The 14,842-nt window shown below is 35.6% G+C and overlaps 1 protein-coding gene across 1 annotated transcript; it reads left to right on the top strand.

Moving 5' to 3' along the window:
• Positions 1–498: 498 nt before the first annotated feature.
• LOC147407738 (HSP20-like chaperones superfamily protein) lies at positions 499–9,379 on the top strand. The gene is made up of 5 exons (XM_086432629.1): positions 499–588; positions 3,694–4,048; positions 4,749–5,047; positions 8,220–8,600; positions 9,043–9,379. The coding sequence occupies exons 2-5, from the start codon at positions 3,772–3,774 to the stop codon at positions 9,343–9,345; spliced, it is 1,260 nt and encodes a 419-aa protein (XP_086288755.1). The 5' UTR covers positions 499–588; positions 3,694–3,771; the 3' UTR covers positions 9,346–9,379.
• Positions 9,380–14,842: the final 5,463 nt, after the last annotated feature.

Here is a 14,842-nt window from a genome sequence, read left to right as displayed (position 1 = left end):
GTTGAAGAGAAGTCAATAAAGCAGTTCATTTTGTAAGCAAAGTGGGCATTGAGCCATAATTTTTTTTATTTCCGTTATACCTGATTGTGGATATTTTATTTGATGATCTATCTTGTAAGAACTAAGGACTGTAACCCTTCGATATTAGAGAATGCAGGGCGGTCCCTTATGCCCTAATTTACCATAAAAGAATAGAAACAAAATAAATAAAAGGGCTTACGTTTAATGAGATCATGTGTCTTGTGATCTGTGCCAAATTAACCCACGCCAATCTGGCCCAAATATCTCCATTCACAAAAAATTTCCATATTAAGTGGAAATCTTCAAATAATAAATGAAATGACCTGTTATTGTCATTTTTGACAGTTGTGAAACGCGCTCAGGACAATGGTAAATTTGCAATCTGTCCAAATACAGTTTCTCTAGACTCTTTTTTCACACTAAACCTGATCTATATAATGGAGGTCTAGAGAACTGTCGTTTAGAAACAAATTAAACGTGTGTGAGAGAGAGAGAGAGAGAGAGACTCAGATAAGCTTGTTTTTGGGTACGTTTGTCAGTCTCCAGAGGTGAAACTGTAATTATCAGGTGATATCTTTCACTCGATTTGTTCTTTGGTTCTTTGTTTTTAACTCCTGTTATTCATTTGCATGCCTGATTTTTTCAATTCTATATAGTGGTCTGTTACTTGAAATGATCTTTTATGATCAGAAGAATTGTTAGGGTTTAAGATATGTCAACCTGATAATTTTATCTAGTTTTGGTGATTTAGACATAGGTCCCCATTTTTTGATGAATATTTGAAATACATCCCTATGTTTTCAAACTGACATCATACATCCCTTGACGTCGGCCTTCTCTTATTGATATAGATAGAAATGACATAAATACTCTCATCTTCAACCTTTTATATAATAAAAAAAAAACCGTTGCTTTTCTTCTCTAAATCAGTCGCAGCTTCAATTACTTGGGTGTAAATTTTTACCCACATCTTCAACTTTAAGATTTTATCTGCTCACGCCTCAAGAATGAGATGATGTTTGGAGACTTTGAAAGGGTTTTTGGTTACATGTTGAATGTGAGAGTATTTATGCCAGTTCCATTTGTCTATAAGAGAAGATTGAGGTCAAAGGACTCATGTCATCAATTTGAAAAATATAGGGATGTATCTCAAATATTCACCAAAATGTGGGGAACTATGCCTAAATCACCCTTTTAGTTTTAATGGAGAATTAGATTCAATGTTTGCCAGCGTAGTTGATAATAATTTTTATGGTTTAAATGCTAGATTCTATGGTTTTATTTTATTTTATTGTAGATGATCTAATCAAGTTCTGAGTTATGACTTTCCCCCTTGTTTCTAATTAGCATGGAGTGTTTGGGCATTGTTCTTTATTTATGTGCATGCTGCTTAGGTTTTTTTTTTTTCTGATTGGTAAGTTGGGGTTAAAGGACCCCACCATTTTTATTAAATTAACTTCAAGAATAATTACAAGAAAGTGCATTATCAAGGAGAATTCTCAAAAGCTCTTAAGGAATTGAATCAAATTCCTCTATTACTAAAAATTCACCTGTTGTAGCACCAAGCCAAGTAAGAAAATCCGCTGCCCTATTGGTTTCTTGCCAATAAAACTCAAGTAAACATGGGCTGAAATTTACCCGTAGTTGCTGAATTTCCTTCACCATTTCTTTGTATTTCCAAGCAACCTCAATTTCCCCTTTCAAGCACTGTATTAAATACATTGAATCTGATGATAAATTTTCGGTTAAATCTTCTCGTTGAACAAATTTCAGAGCTTCAAAAATTGCCTCAAGCTCAATCAAAAGCACATCCTTTAAAGTTGTCCCTAACCAACCCGCGAAACTAAAACTGACAAAAGAAATTCCTTTCAATAAAACCCCAACCACTTCCCACTGAATTTAGCACCTTATCTATCTTAATTTTAACCGTTCCATCATCTGGGCATCTCAAAATTAAAAACCAATTTAACCTCAGCTAGTTTAAACAGGCTACCACCACTCCATTTCTGAAAAAATAAAAAGAAAAAAAGAGGAACCACTAAGATCATCTTCCATATGCTTAGGTTTTCTGGTTGTCTTTGATGCAATTTTGTTTGGTGTTTTAGTTCTATCATGCTGAGAATTTTAGTTATTTGTGTAGAATTTGAAATTGAATGTTTGTGAATGATTGTTTTTATCTTCATGGTTTAAATGTCTGATTCTTTTTTTTTGTTTGTTTGGTTGTTTGTGATAGAAAATCAAGTGAAGTTTGTTTTCTATGATTTTTCTAATTTGCTTGGCGTGTTTGATCACAATTCTTGAGTTGGATGAACATTAAATGATAGACCATAGAATTTTTTTTAAATTTTGTTAAAGTTCTATCAGCCTTTTTGAAGAAAATGGTTGTTTTCTAAATTGATCTAACCTTAGTTGTAAAACTCTTGGGGTTGACTTAAAACTCAACATAGTTTACTCAACTCAACTGGATTTCCTTATGACTCGACCACAAAACTTGTTAGAACCGATTCGCTAACAACATAGAAACACATACAATCTGAGTTGAAAACTTGGCGAGTTAGATAAAAGATTTACTGAGTTGGGTCAGAAACTGTACTTCCAAAACCCTAGATTTTCTCTCAAAAGTCCACAAAAAACTGTTAAAGAAAACACCTAGGCATTTTTGGACCATTGGTTTGGGTGTTAACATTTGATATCAAAACCAAACCCATATCTAGGTTTTGAGCCATGGGGAGGCGACTATGAAAAAAAAAAAAGAATAAAAGGAGTCTCCGCTATATTATGAAATATGGAAAAAAAAAAGACTTTAATATAGCTTGGGATATGTAAGGAGTCAATTATAGTAGCCTACCATGATTAGTCTGGGAAGGGATGGCTTATGGAAAAAAGAAAGAGGTACCTAGTAATTGGAAAGAAGGCTAAGGGGCCGGGAGGTGGAGGGGAGAGGGGTCGTCATAAAGTGGGAAAACGAGGGCGTTGGTCTTGAAACATGGGGTTATGTAAGGATCCTTGAGTTAAGACTTAAAATTTTTCACTCACTAGGTAGTTTTGGAGCATTGGTTTGGGTGTTAACAATTATTTATTTATTATTATTATTATTATTTTTTTGAGGGGGGGGGGGGGGGGGGGGCTGGGCTGGGCGTAAAGTGGGACAACAAGGGCATTGGCTTTGAACCGTGGGGTTATGTAAGGATCCTTGGGTTAAGACTTAAACTTTGCACTCCCTTGAGAGTTTTGGAGCATTGGTTTGGGGTTCACCATCTTCAAATTCTAAAACCTATATATTCAAGTTCGTATTGTATTCAGCGGCTTCAACCCCTCGAAGAAAACCCTTGATTTTTTTACTAAAATATTTATAACCTTAATTCCTAAAGGCTCTCAAATCGATCTGTTCAACCTCATCCTCAATCCATTAGGTTCAAAGAAAACTAGGATTCTGACCATTGATCGTCATTTAATGTCAATAAAGATTAGTCTATCATTGGCTGCTGTATAATTGTCTGATTACAGTCAATATGATGTTTTAAATCCTCCACTGTGGGTGAAATAAGAGAGCAGCTACAATTATTATTATTATTATTTTTTTTTTGTTTTGTTTTGCGGTAACATTATTTTAAAAAATATGTATAGCAACTTTAACAATTTAGTGCTTCCGATTAAAATTGAAAAGTACAGGTCTAGAGGAACTGCTTCTTCCTCTATATAAGACGTATTAATAGAAGGAAGAGAGGTTGAGATCGACTTTTTGAACCTATGGACATGCAACTTGTGCCGCTGGCTCCCACAGAAAATCGTAAAGATGTCTCTGATCATCAACCAATAGATGAGAAAGATCAAGTGGATGACTCCTCCATGGAGAAGGTAGCTTCCCCTCCAATGATACAAGAGCAGAATTTGGACACACCCGTGGTCTTAACTGAAAATGCTAGAGAAGGGAGATCTGGACATCCAATGGGTCTCATCGACATAGGCAGTGTTGGCGATGCATTCCTTTTCCGAGTTTCTCTACCTGGTATTAAGAAGAAAAAATGTAAGTTTGTTTTTGTGTAATTAGATACAGTTTATCTGTCTAATAATCATATTTAGTGAATTTACATGCATACCTCTTTGATTTAAAAAAAAAATTAGATAACTAGATTTTAAAACCAATGGGGTATAATGGTATAGGATCAGGTAAGTTGTCCTCCTCTTCCTGTAAAATAGGAATGATGTCTAAGTGGCATGTTTTGGTTGGAGTTTAAAACACATTGGCTCCTAATCAAGTTATTTAATTTTGAGTGCAGATCGTATACACCAGGGTGGAGGATTGAAGCCCTCCTCCCACACCCCAATACACGCCAAGTAATCCATAATCCAAGGAATTAGCGCCTAAAATATCTCATTTTAAAATTTTCCTTGCATTACAGCTTACATGGCGTGTATTGTGGGTGTGGGAGTAGGGTTTCAATCCTCCACCCTGGGTGCATACGATCTGGACTCTTTAATTTTCTGCATTCCACACAGCCCAAAGTATATTTAATCTCCAACCAAAACATGCCACGTAGACACTGTATGTTGCCAAAGGAATGGGAGACCGTTCTGGAACACGACTCAAAAGGTATATTCACTACAAATTTTTTTCACAAACGATAAAATTATAATCTGATTTATTCATATTTGTATCATATTTACATGTAAATCAAGGGGTCTTTCTAATGCTAAAAGATACATGATTTTTGTTCCTAGAACAGATTGTTTCGATTGTGAAATAGAGGTCAATGGGAAGGTTGTTATCAGAAGTGAAACCACTGTTTCGGAACTTCCAAACAGATCTGAAATGACTACTCCTCACCATCTCTGCCCATCAGATGAGCCATTTGAAATTTCATTCAGTTTGCCTGGGCTAGTGGACCCTAGAGTTCATTCTTACAAAGTTACAGATGATGAGATACTGGAGGTGACCGTGGCCAAATACAATTTAACTACCGTACCAGTGGATTGGTTCACTGGTTCAACTACTGAGTTGCCAGCTCCAAGGACGTCTCAGAGTTCTTAAATCCTGGTCTAGAGGTCATAAGAGAAAGAGGAGGAAATATGTGTTATTAGTTGCAACGATATTATATGCATGGGATTTCCTAGCTATACTTGGATGATGTTTTTGAGCTTCTTATTTTACTTGTTTTGATATTGTTGTTGTAATTAAGTGCCCCTGCCATTAATTCAGGCTTTATGCTGGTTTATCAAATCAGCTTACCAATCAAGAATATGGTGACCGGTTCCAAATTTGTTTTGGAGCATAGACAAGCCTTTTGATTGTGTGTAATCCTTAATTATTTTTTACTGTTAAATTTTTATTTTAAATTTGTGATCAGTGTGGTGGGAGTTTAGTAGCAGTCCATTTTCAAAACCTTGGATCAAGCCAAAAAAAAAAAATTATATTTATGAATTGTTTGTTTGTTTTTTGTCTTCTTTATCTGAAATTTTCTGTAAAATCTATAGGACTGTACATAGTGTTGGATTGCCAATTTGGTAATCCATTTGAGCTCAAAACCCGTAGTATGATTTTAAATCTTACTTAGAAGTGGAAGTGTTTTCCTTGATGCAATGTTGAAGATAGTTAAAAAAAAAAACATAATATTATGGGTTCCCAAGAAAAATGTATCCTAGAAAATGTAATACTAATTCCTAGGTCACTACTGATCTTTAGGGCATCCATGTACATGTTTCCCTCTTATCTCGATCAACAGTGGTTTGAGGTCAGAAAAGACCAATAAAAAGGGCTGTTGTATGACTGCCCAATATATTTTAACTAAAACTGGATCCCCAAATGTTGGTTGAGACTCTCTATCAAACGATTGAGATAGAAGAATGAATAATTTGATTTTATTTTTATGATTGGCAAGCTGTGGTTGAAAGGACCTAAGATTGAAAAAAATGAAAATTCCAAGCCAAAATAATTACAACTTAGATAATTAACTAAAAATCTGCTGCTCTATTGACTTCTCTCCAAGAATTTGAAGGAACAAGAGGGGAACATCAGGAAAACATCCATGTGAATTTTACGAGAAGATCATGCTTCCACTTGTGTGATCATGATGTACTTTATCTTCACTTGCATATGGTAATCCTGTTTACAAACACACAATCGATTAAAAAAAAAATAGCATTTACAAACATGACAATCATATAATGAGTTCTCATCTTTATTGTGTTTATTTTGCATGGCAAGACCATCTCAATAGAAGTTTTATGATCGAATTTTCACAACTCAACTGTTGAAGCTCTTTGTCAACATGATCATTAGGATCTGAGAAAAATAACACATATTTTCTAGAGATAGGGACTAATACATTTCTTTGTTAGGGATATATTTTTTGGGAAAATTTACATGATAAATAGGATTTTGAAATGTTCAGAAAAAAAACCAACAAAACCAAGAAAATTTTACTGCTAATCTCATCAAATCTAAACAACATGATCTCATCATTAGGATGATCATGATAGAAACATCGAACAAAGGCTTATGTTTGAATGAGATCATGTGTTTTGTGATCTGTGCCCAATTAACCCACACCTATCTGGCCAAAATCTCTTCATGCATAAAAAATATGCCATATTAGCTAAATAATCTTCAAATAATAAATGAGATGACCTGTTTTGGTCATTTCTCACAATGTGAAAAAAGTCCAAATTTGACGGACCCAAACGTCGAATTGGCGTTGAATTTTTCATTGTCAATTTTTTTTTTCAACTGGCAAAACCTTCAAATTAATGAAGGATGGGAGAAATTCGACAACTCTAAGCCGTCAAATCTGGGAACATCAAGAATTTCGACGGTCCTAGACCGTCAAAATTCAGTTTCTAAATTCATAGGCCTTGGCCAGTCAATTTTTTTTGTCGAATTTTCCAATTTTCACTTCGTGTCTATGGTTGTCAAACCTGCTTAGGGCAAGGGTAAATGTGTAATCTGTCCTACTACGGTTTCACTACTGGACTCCTTTTCACACTAAACCATGGTCGGTATAGAGTAAGAGAACTGTTGTTTAGTAACAAATTAAGAGAGAGATCCTCAGGCTGCCGGATCTTCTACAAGATACTCAGATCATCGTTTTTCCTGTAAGTTAATCAGTCTATAATTTTCAGGTGACATTCTCAATCTCATCTTGTTATCTGGTTCTTCGTTCTTTAGCTCCTATTCTTCACTTTCATGCATGACTTTTTGGTTTTTTAATTCTATATGATGGTCTGTTACGTTAAATGGTCTTCATAAATGGACGAATTGTTAGGGTTTCAAATATAACAAGCTAAGAGTTTTAGTTTTGATAGAAACTTCGAGATTCAATGTTTGCAACCGATAATTGAGAAGATCGGATCAAGTTCCTTTTTATGATTTTGTTTCTTCTGCTTGTTTGAGTTTGAGCACTGGTCTTCATTATACATGCATGCTGTTTAGGTTTTCCTCTCTCTCTTTCTGCGTGTGTGTGTGTGTGTGTGTGTGTGTTACATAATGCAGAGAATCAAAAGACCCAATGCATCTCACTAAGTAAGAGATCTCTATCAATCATCACCAAAGTCTTAGAAAATTGAATCTGGTGTTTCCATTCAATTCTATCCAAAATTATGACTTCTAGTTAATTAAGATCATTTCATAGCATGTTTTAGCAACTCACCCACCTTAATTTGTTTTATTTCTTGAAATAGGTAGTGTGGGATTGGGAGGTTGTAAGTAACCAAAGAACCAAACAACAATATGGAAATTTCTGAGTACTAGAAACCCTAGAAGGCAGTTGGTCGAACCATCTGTAAACAACCAACTATTTCTCATCACCTTCATTTTCCAAACTTATCTCAGCCCAGACATCAAAACCGATATACCAAGGTGATCAGTCGCGCAAAGGGTGGCAGAAAATCTGCCACCATACATTAGGAATGATTTGGGCACTACCTTTGTTGCCCTTCCTTAAGTGGAAAGCCTGTATTATTATTTACTCAGGAATACCCATCCAAGTGTTGTAATTAAACTTCGATGGCTTCACATGTATCTTAAGGGGACTTTAAAAATAAGTTTGGTTCTTGATGGGTGGCAATTTACCGATATCTTTCCATTGGATCTTCATCGGCAAGCAAGATTCTGAGGTGGCCACAAGATATTTCATGGGATCATTATGATTGACGATCACAATGTTTCCTATATCAAACCTGATGACCTTGAGAGATTCAAGTTATTAACTGGTCAAGCCGAATTTAAGATTAATAAAGATGAAGCTCAAGCGTATGTCCATGGGTATCGAGCTATGAAAGTTAAAGAAGATCGCATTGGGACTTCTTCTTCATCGGGGAGACGTGGTGGTCAAGTGAGGAGAGGACTAATTGTTCAACCTCTCAGCATGCAACCACCGATTCCCATTGAGGGTCATAGGACTGAGGACCATCCAACTGAAGAGGCAGATCATATAAGTACTAATGATTCCGATACACCTGTGATATTAGGTGGAACTGCTAGAGAAGGAAGAGCTGGACCACCAATTGGCCTAGTAGACATAGGCATCAGTGATGATGCTTATCTCTTTCGCGTTTCTCTTACAGGAATCAAGAGGGTCATGGTAAATTTCTCTTCTCCTTCCTTTTGTTCGATGGTTTTAATATTTGAAATACCATTTCATCGTGTCTCATTTGTGATAAACCATTTATTTTTATTCAAATTTATTGATTAATATATGCTTCTATTCAAATAATTATAATCTTCTTCTTTTCTTATGTAAAAGAAGGTAGATTAAAAGATGCTCATCAGTCACAAGATCATATTTTAAAAATATGAGACTAGTCATGTCAGATCTCAGATGAGTCAATGTGAGCAACAAATCACATTGAAAATCTCACTTGTTCATTGGCAACACCGAGATGACTTGATTGAGCAAGCATCATAATCAATGTCCACCAACTTTATAGTGTCCGTAGCACCACCATGTGAATCAGATGGTACTAGAATGGCGTCCATCCAACATTGTTTTATTACTTTGTTGTAGTTGATATAAATATATTTAGGAATCAGTATGTGTTTCTAATAGTACTAAACAGATCTTTTATTTTGTTGTAGCAGATCAGTTCAGTCATGTGATTGGTGGAGATGGGAAGGTGTGTATAAAGGGCGAGACAATGATAGGTGGAAACTTTGGTATGATAAATAAAGGGAGATTTGAAATGATAACACACCGCTTCTGCCCACCTGGGCCTTTCGAAATTTCATTCTGGTCGCCTGGGCCAGTAGACCCTAGGTTGGTTACAATGGAATTCAACATTGGGATACTGGAAGTTGTTGTATTCAAACACAAAGGGCCTTCTGCTTAGGCGACCTTGTGTGGGACCATCACATCTGCTTACCAATCTGGACCGTCCATTGAGGTGTCAGTCACCAGCAAGCGCTCTAATGGGAAGATCCAGGCCTGGGTCTGATCAATGAACCGAACTTTTGTTTTTGTTTTTGGGGGATGGTTGTAATAATTAGTGAACTTTTTTCTTGTTTGCTGTATGTGCTTGATACTTAGCTTTGGTTCATCCTTTTGATGCAATGAAGATCCTAGTCCATCAAGTGAATTGCCCACATTGATGAAAAAATATGCACCCCAGAATCTGAGCCTATGCAGAGGTAGAGGCTCGTTCTTGTGCTCTGAAAGATGGAGATCCTCCTACAGAAGATGGCCCTCTCCGAAGATCATTGAACAACCTTCTCTATGATTAGGAGAACCTTCATCTCCTTTTTGGAGGACGATGTGAAGATATTGGATCTGAGATATTCAAGTTTGCTTTGTTAGAAAAATTTGCGAAACCCAGGGTTGGATCTTCCCAGTTTCAGCCATGGGTGGAAAGTATCCGGAAAATTATTCAAGGGTGTAAATTATTTGGTTCCTATGACACAATTACGTTGAATTTCAGTCATATTCTTCTAAAATTTTCCATCCAGACTGACATGATAAACATATATCTTAAAGTGAGAATTGTGATAGAGGATTTTGTCATGAGACTCTTCAAGTGGACTCCTTTGTTCCGTCCTTCATAGAGAGACTCTTCAGCGGTTCCCTTCTGGATTTTTCTACCTGAGCTGCATTCATATTTATTTTAGATTAATTTTATTTTAATTTTCTTGAATAATTCAAACCTAATTGATTATTTTAAGTTAAAATAAATTGTTGGATCAACGTTGTCTCTGTAGATCGATCCTTGTTTGTCAAGGTTTTTATTTATTTTGTTCTCTTATATTTTTATTGATAATCTACAATGAACAAATTGGTACCACTACTGGCGACAACGGTTTGATTCAAATTTTTTTTGACAAATTTAATTAGGGTTTCTGACAAATCCGAATTTTATTTTTTAAAATATTTTCATTCTAATTCTCAATTTGTTAGGAGAAATAAAAATAAATAAAAAATTCGATTCTCGCAAAGTTTTACTATGGTGCCCACGTCTCTTTGGGCGACGCTTTGAAACCTCAAGATTTGCATTTGTGTTTTCTTCATAAATCTCCCGCACTATTTCAGAATCGAATAAAATATTTTATTTTTAATTTTTTAACTTTGGATTTGTCTTTTGTTTTCAGGTGAAGGGTTTGACTAGGAACAATAAGACTGAAGCTTTATTTGACCATCCAGATCCGATTCTTCAACAAAATCACTATCACTTTTTTTTTTAAAGATCAGATTTGTAGTAGGTTTTTATTTTACTTATAAACAAATTTTCAACTTTTGAACTTATCTGAGAAGGTTCAGAGTGTAATAGCTTTAGGGAAGGATGACAGTGAGACATAACTATCTCGACCCCTCGGGTTCGTACATCGAGATTATTATCTGTTCGGTATAGATTGATAATAAAATAATGCATAAAAAATAAACCTTGGCAAGTAAGGATCAATCCATAGAGACAACGTTGATCCTACGATTCTTTCAACTCAAAATTGATGGGGATTCAAAGGTAACAAATTAAGACAATTTTTAGGAAGAAATTTAAACTAAACTAAAATGGAAAATAAATCTGCAATTTAACTTCTTAGATTGGTCAAGTCCACCTGAACTAATCCATCCCTTAGATTAATTTGTCCTTTCTTGTCTCAATCTTCTTGACAAAACTAATGTCGAAGGATCGGATGATGGAGCGGTTAAATTCTAAAATATAAATTCAAAGATGGTGAATAAATTAATAAAAAGAAATTAAAGGGTTTGAATTTAATATTCTTCGTCAAGCATGGCTTAGCTTGAGCTTATCTAAGAATAAGTCATCTAAATTAGGAAATCAAATCTCAACCCAATAATCCCTACTTAAAAAACTTCCCACACTAAACATTAAAGCATACGGTGAAATAATAAATTAAAACTAAGAGGGAAGATGTTGCTTTGACTTCATCGACCTCTCTAATGGAGAATTTAACCGGTGATTATCACAAGAATCAACAAATTAAAAAGAAAATAAAATAGAGAAGAGAGATGAGAAATATGGAGAATTGATCTTGATCTAAAACTAGCAATATCTCCTTACAAAGCTTGAAAACAAGAAAGAAAGATCAAAAAATATAAATACCCTAATTCTCTTACCCTAATTGTAGAAATGATTTATATATCTATATATACATTTTTCTACCCCCCTTAAACTCTAGTCTGGTCTACTATTAACAAATATCAGGTTAGGATTTTTAGGATTAGAAAATCTTCCGTAAATAAAATAACGTCAAAACTCTATTTCAATACGAAGTAATTATAATTGCCAAGCTCTTGCACAAATCTCGAAGAATTATCCACCGACACCACCATGTTGCCCAAGTTGATTAAGGCACCGCGGTCCATGTGGGCCCAATGGGATTGCATTTTGGTTCTTGGTCTTGTTTTAGATCTTGGATCGTAGTGGAATCTTCGGATTTTTCTGATTTACCTTGAAACTTTGTGACTTTCTCCTTTTACATAATTTAATGGAAATCAATTAGGTTTGAAATACATAATTTAATGGAAATCAATAATAAATATGGACTAATAATGAATTACATCTAATTAAAGGATTTAGTATATAATTTACTCGTAAAGTTTATGTAATTAGGGTTCTAGATCCTTATCAATGTCGGTGGCTTGAGTCGACTCAACTAGTACATCTACCATCTAGAACGGGAGGTAAGACTCGTTCCGCCCATGAAACTCCTACTGGTGGATTTTTGTACTGCCTTTATTTGATTATTCTTTATGAGGATGGCACCATTAAATAAGAAATGGATTTCACACCAATCTCTTGCCCCGTTAGATTAATTGAATCCATATAGCAATCCAAACTAATTTAAAATTGGTTAAACTTAACTTTAGGTCCAATTGAGCCCAATAGGCAAAGTTAGTCTAATTCTTCTATGTTGGTGAATGTTTTGAAGGGCACAAGAGTCCCTTGGACCCTTGATCATTGGTTCCAAAGATTTTTTGAGAAACTTCAATCTTTTAGGTGGTGGAAGGTGCAACACGTATGGAGGGAAGCCAATACTATCATAGATTTGCCAGCAAAATTTGCAGTTCTGGCCCAAGATTCTAGAGTTTTCGACGATGTTTCGAGTTTTCCCATTGGAGCAAAAACTTGCTTAATAGGGGATATTATGAGTTTACCTATGTTCAGACTTGTAAACTTGAGAAGTTAATCCTCTCTAGTACCTTCTTCTTCATATTAATAAACTTTTACTATTTAACAAATAAAAATTGGAACAAAACAGACATACCTCTTGACTGAAAAGAGCTTCGATTTTTCCAAAATCTCAGCCATGAACATGATTCTAAACGTCCTTAATAAAGGTCTTATCACCAACATTCAGAAATTGCTCAACTAGCTCACCAGTTCTCCAACTGTGATACATGAATGAAGTTTTTGAGCCATCCCCAACTAGCTAGAAATTTGGAATTTCGAAGCATTAATAGCATAAGTGTGACCATGGACTTTCATATCAAAGATGAATTTCTAGTTGTAGTGGCATGATATAAACATTTTGTCCCCTCACTCTTTCTGTTAGCTTTTCCAACACAACTTAATTGAGCTTTCTGATTTTATGGATGTCTTGAAGACGACGAATCCCCAAGCTGCTATCTTGATTGGGTTTGGAAACTTTATCCCACCGAAGAAGATGCATTCTTTTGATCTTGTCTTTACTATATTGATTTGGGGATCAAAATAATTGAAAATAATAAATCGGCATAGAGCCAAGGACATGCTTGAGAAACGTAAGTCTGTTGACATGCCTAACGTAAGCAACCTTTGTTTTGCTATGAGGAGGCAAATCTTCGAAGCATTGCTTCGGTGGTGGGTGTTGGCCATCAACCATGCGACAAGGCATGGTACGTGACTCAATGGAGTGAGAGTGTATGTATTCTTGACTTATTAAAAGATTGTTCTAAAATGTGGAGAATTGCTCATGGGTAATTCGATTTCTGGCGACCTATAGTTTATGAACTGATTCCACATTACTGCACCAACTGTTGCAGGTTAGGAGACCTCGAGTTTAACACATGTTAGGGACTCAACTTCCAAACATCCTAGTTGGAGAGCCTTCATTGGCTAAGGAAGTGAATGACGTAGAGGTAATGGCTGAGGTGGAAAGCCCTATTCAAAATTCAAGTTTGAATTATGTAATACAAGAAATTAAGTCAAAGGAGGATTTTAAGGAATTCGCATGAGGGGTTTCCCCATTGGGAGGAGATTCTGCAAAGATTGCGTATGAAGTCGTTTTGGAAGGTGTTGCTCTTGCGGTTAACGATATTTGGACTTCTATAATCTTTTTTTTTTTTGGCTAAATGAAAGGAGTATGTAGAGATTAGAAGAATGTACAGGAGGGGAGGTCCCTCATTTTGCAAGTCTAAAATTAGGAACATGAAGTTTGTCTCTCATATAGCATTTCTTTGCTGAAATGGGAAGACTAGAGACATCAGAATACAATCTATGCTAAAGCATCTGCGACAGTGTTAGCTTCTCTCCAAACATGCCGAATATTCCATGTAAAGGAGTTATGGGCCTCCAAAATTTTCTGAACCCGTTGATCCAAAGACCAAGGAATCCTTCCTCCCTTCAGCCCTTTAACCACTAAGGATGAGTCGAATTCAATGATAAGGTTGGCGTTTGGTGAACCAAGCTCATCAAAGCTTCAAGGATAGATCTGAATTCGGCAAGGTTATTTGTTCCAAATCCATAAAACCAGGAACCTGCTGCTAGGAAGTATTCTTCAACGTTTTGTAAGATTGCGCTTTCCCCAGACATACCTGGATTAAGCTTTGAAGTTTCATCCACGTTCAGCTTAACATACTGAATCAGAGGCACCTCCCAATAGACCAGCACCTTCCGAATGGGAGGAACAGGCCTCAGTTTAACCCCCCAACTCCAACAAACGATGGCCTCCTTCTGCATTATATGAAAGACCAGCAGTTATCAATCTCCCCAAGCCACTTGATACATCTGCTGATAGTTGTCTTCACCGATGGACTTTTTGTAATCTAATGTAGTTCAATTATTAACAATCAATTCATATGTTTCTCGAAAAAATAGATGTCGTGCATTGTTTTTTTTTTTTTTTGGTTGATAAGTAGCATTTCATTAATAACAACACTAGGCCAGTTGAGGTGACCAACCTAGCAAAACCTTACAGATATTACGCTACTCACTAGAAATATATCGAATCCCATCCCAATTGAAGATAAAATATTCAAAAAAATCCCCCTAAACTCCTTATAAACTTTGGACCAACAAAAGATAAGACCCAAGATGGACATAATTGTTGCTGTACATTGTTGGGGCTACCCTCCCACTTGTTATGTAATATTTTTTATAAATAAAATCTTGTTTT

This window comes from Akebia trifoliata, chromosome 3 (genome assembly GCF_017979445.1).
Source record: "Akebia trifoliata isolate Shusen 1 chromosome 3, ASM1797944v1, whole genome shotgun sequence".
NCBI classification, from domain to species: Eukaryota; Viridiplantae; Streptophyta; class Magnoliopsida; order Ranunculales; family Lardizabalaceae; genus Akebia; species Akebia trifoliata.
This window is presented reverse-complemented; position numbering and strand designations above follow the sequence as displayed.

What these genes read in the sequence shown, in the direction of transcription:
- LOC147407738 (XM_086432629.1), top strand. Translation starts at nt 3,772, where the DNA reads ATGGACATGCAACTTGTGCCGCTGGCTCCCACAGAAAATCGTAAAGAT. An exon ending in TGGTATTAAGAAGAAAAAAT is followed by an intron (nt 4,049 to 4,748) that starts GTAAGTTTGTTT and finishes TTCCTAGAACAG; the next exon opens with ATTGTTTCGATTGTGAAATA. An exon ending in CAGGAATCAAGAGGGTCATG is followed by an intron (nt 8,601 to 9,042) that starts GTAAATTTCTCT and finishes AAATATATTTAG; the next exon opens with GAATCAGTATGTGTTTCTAA.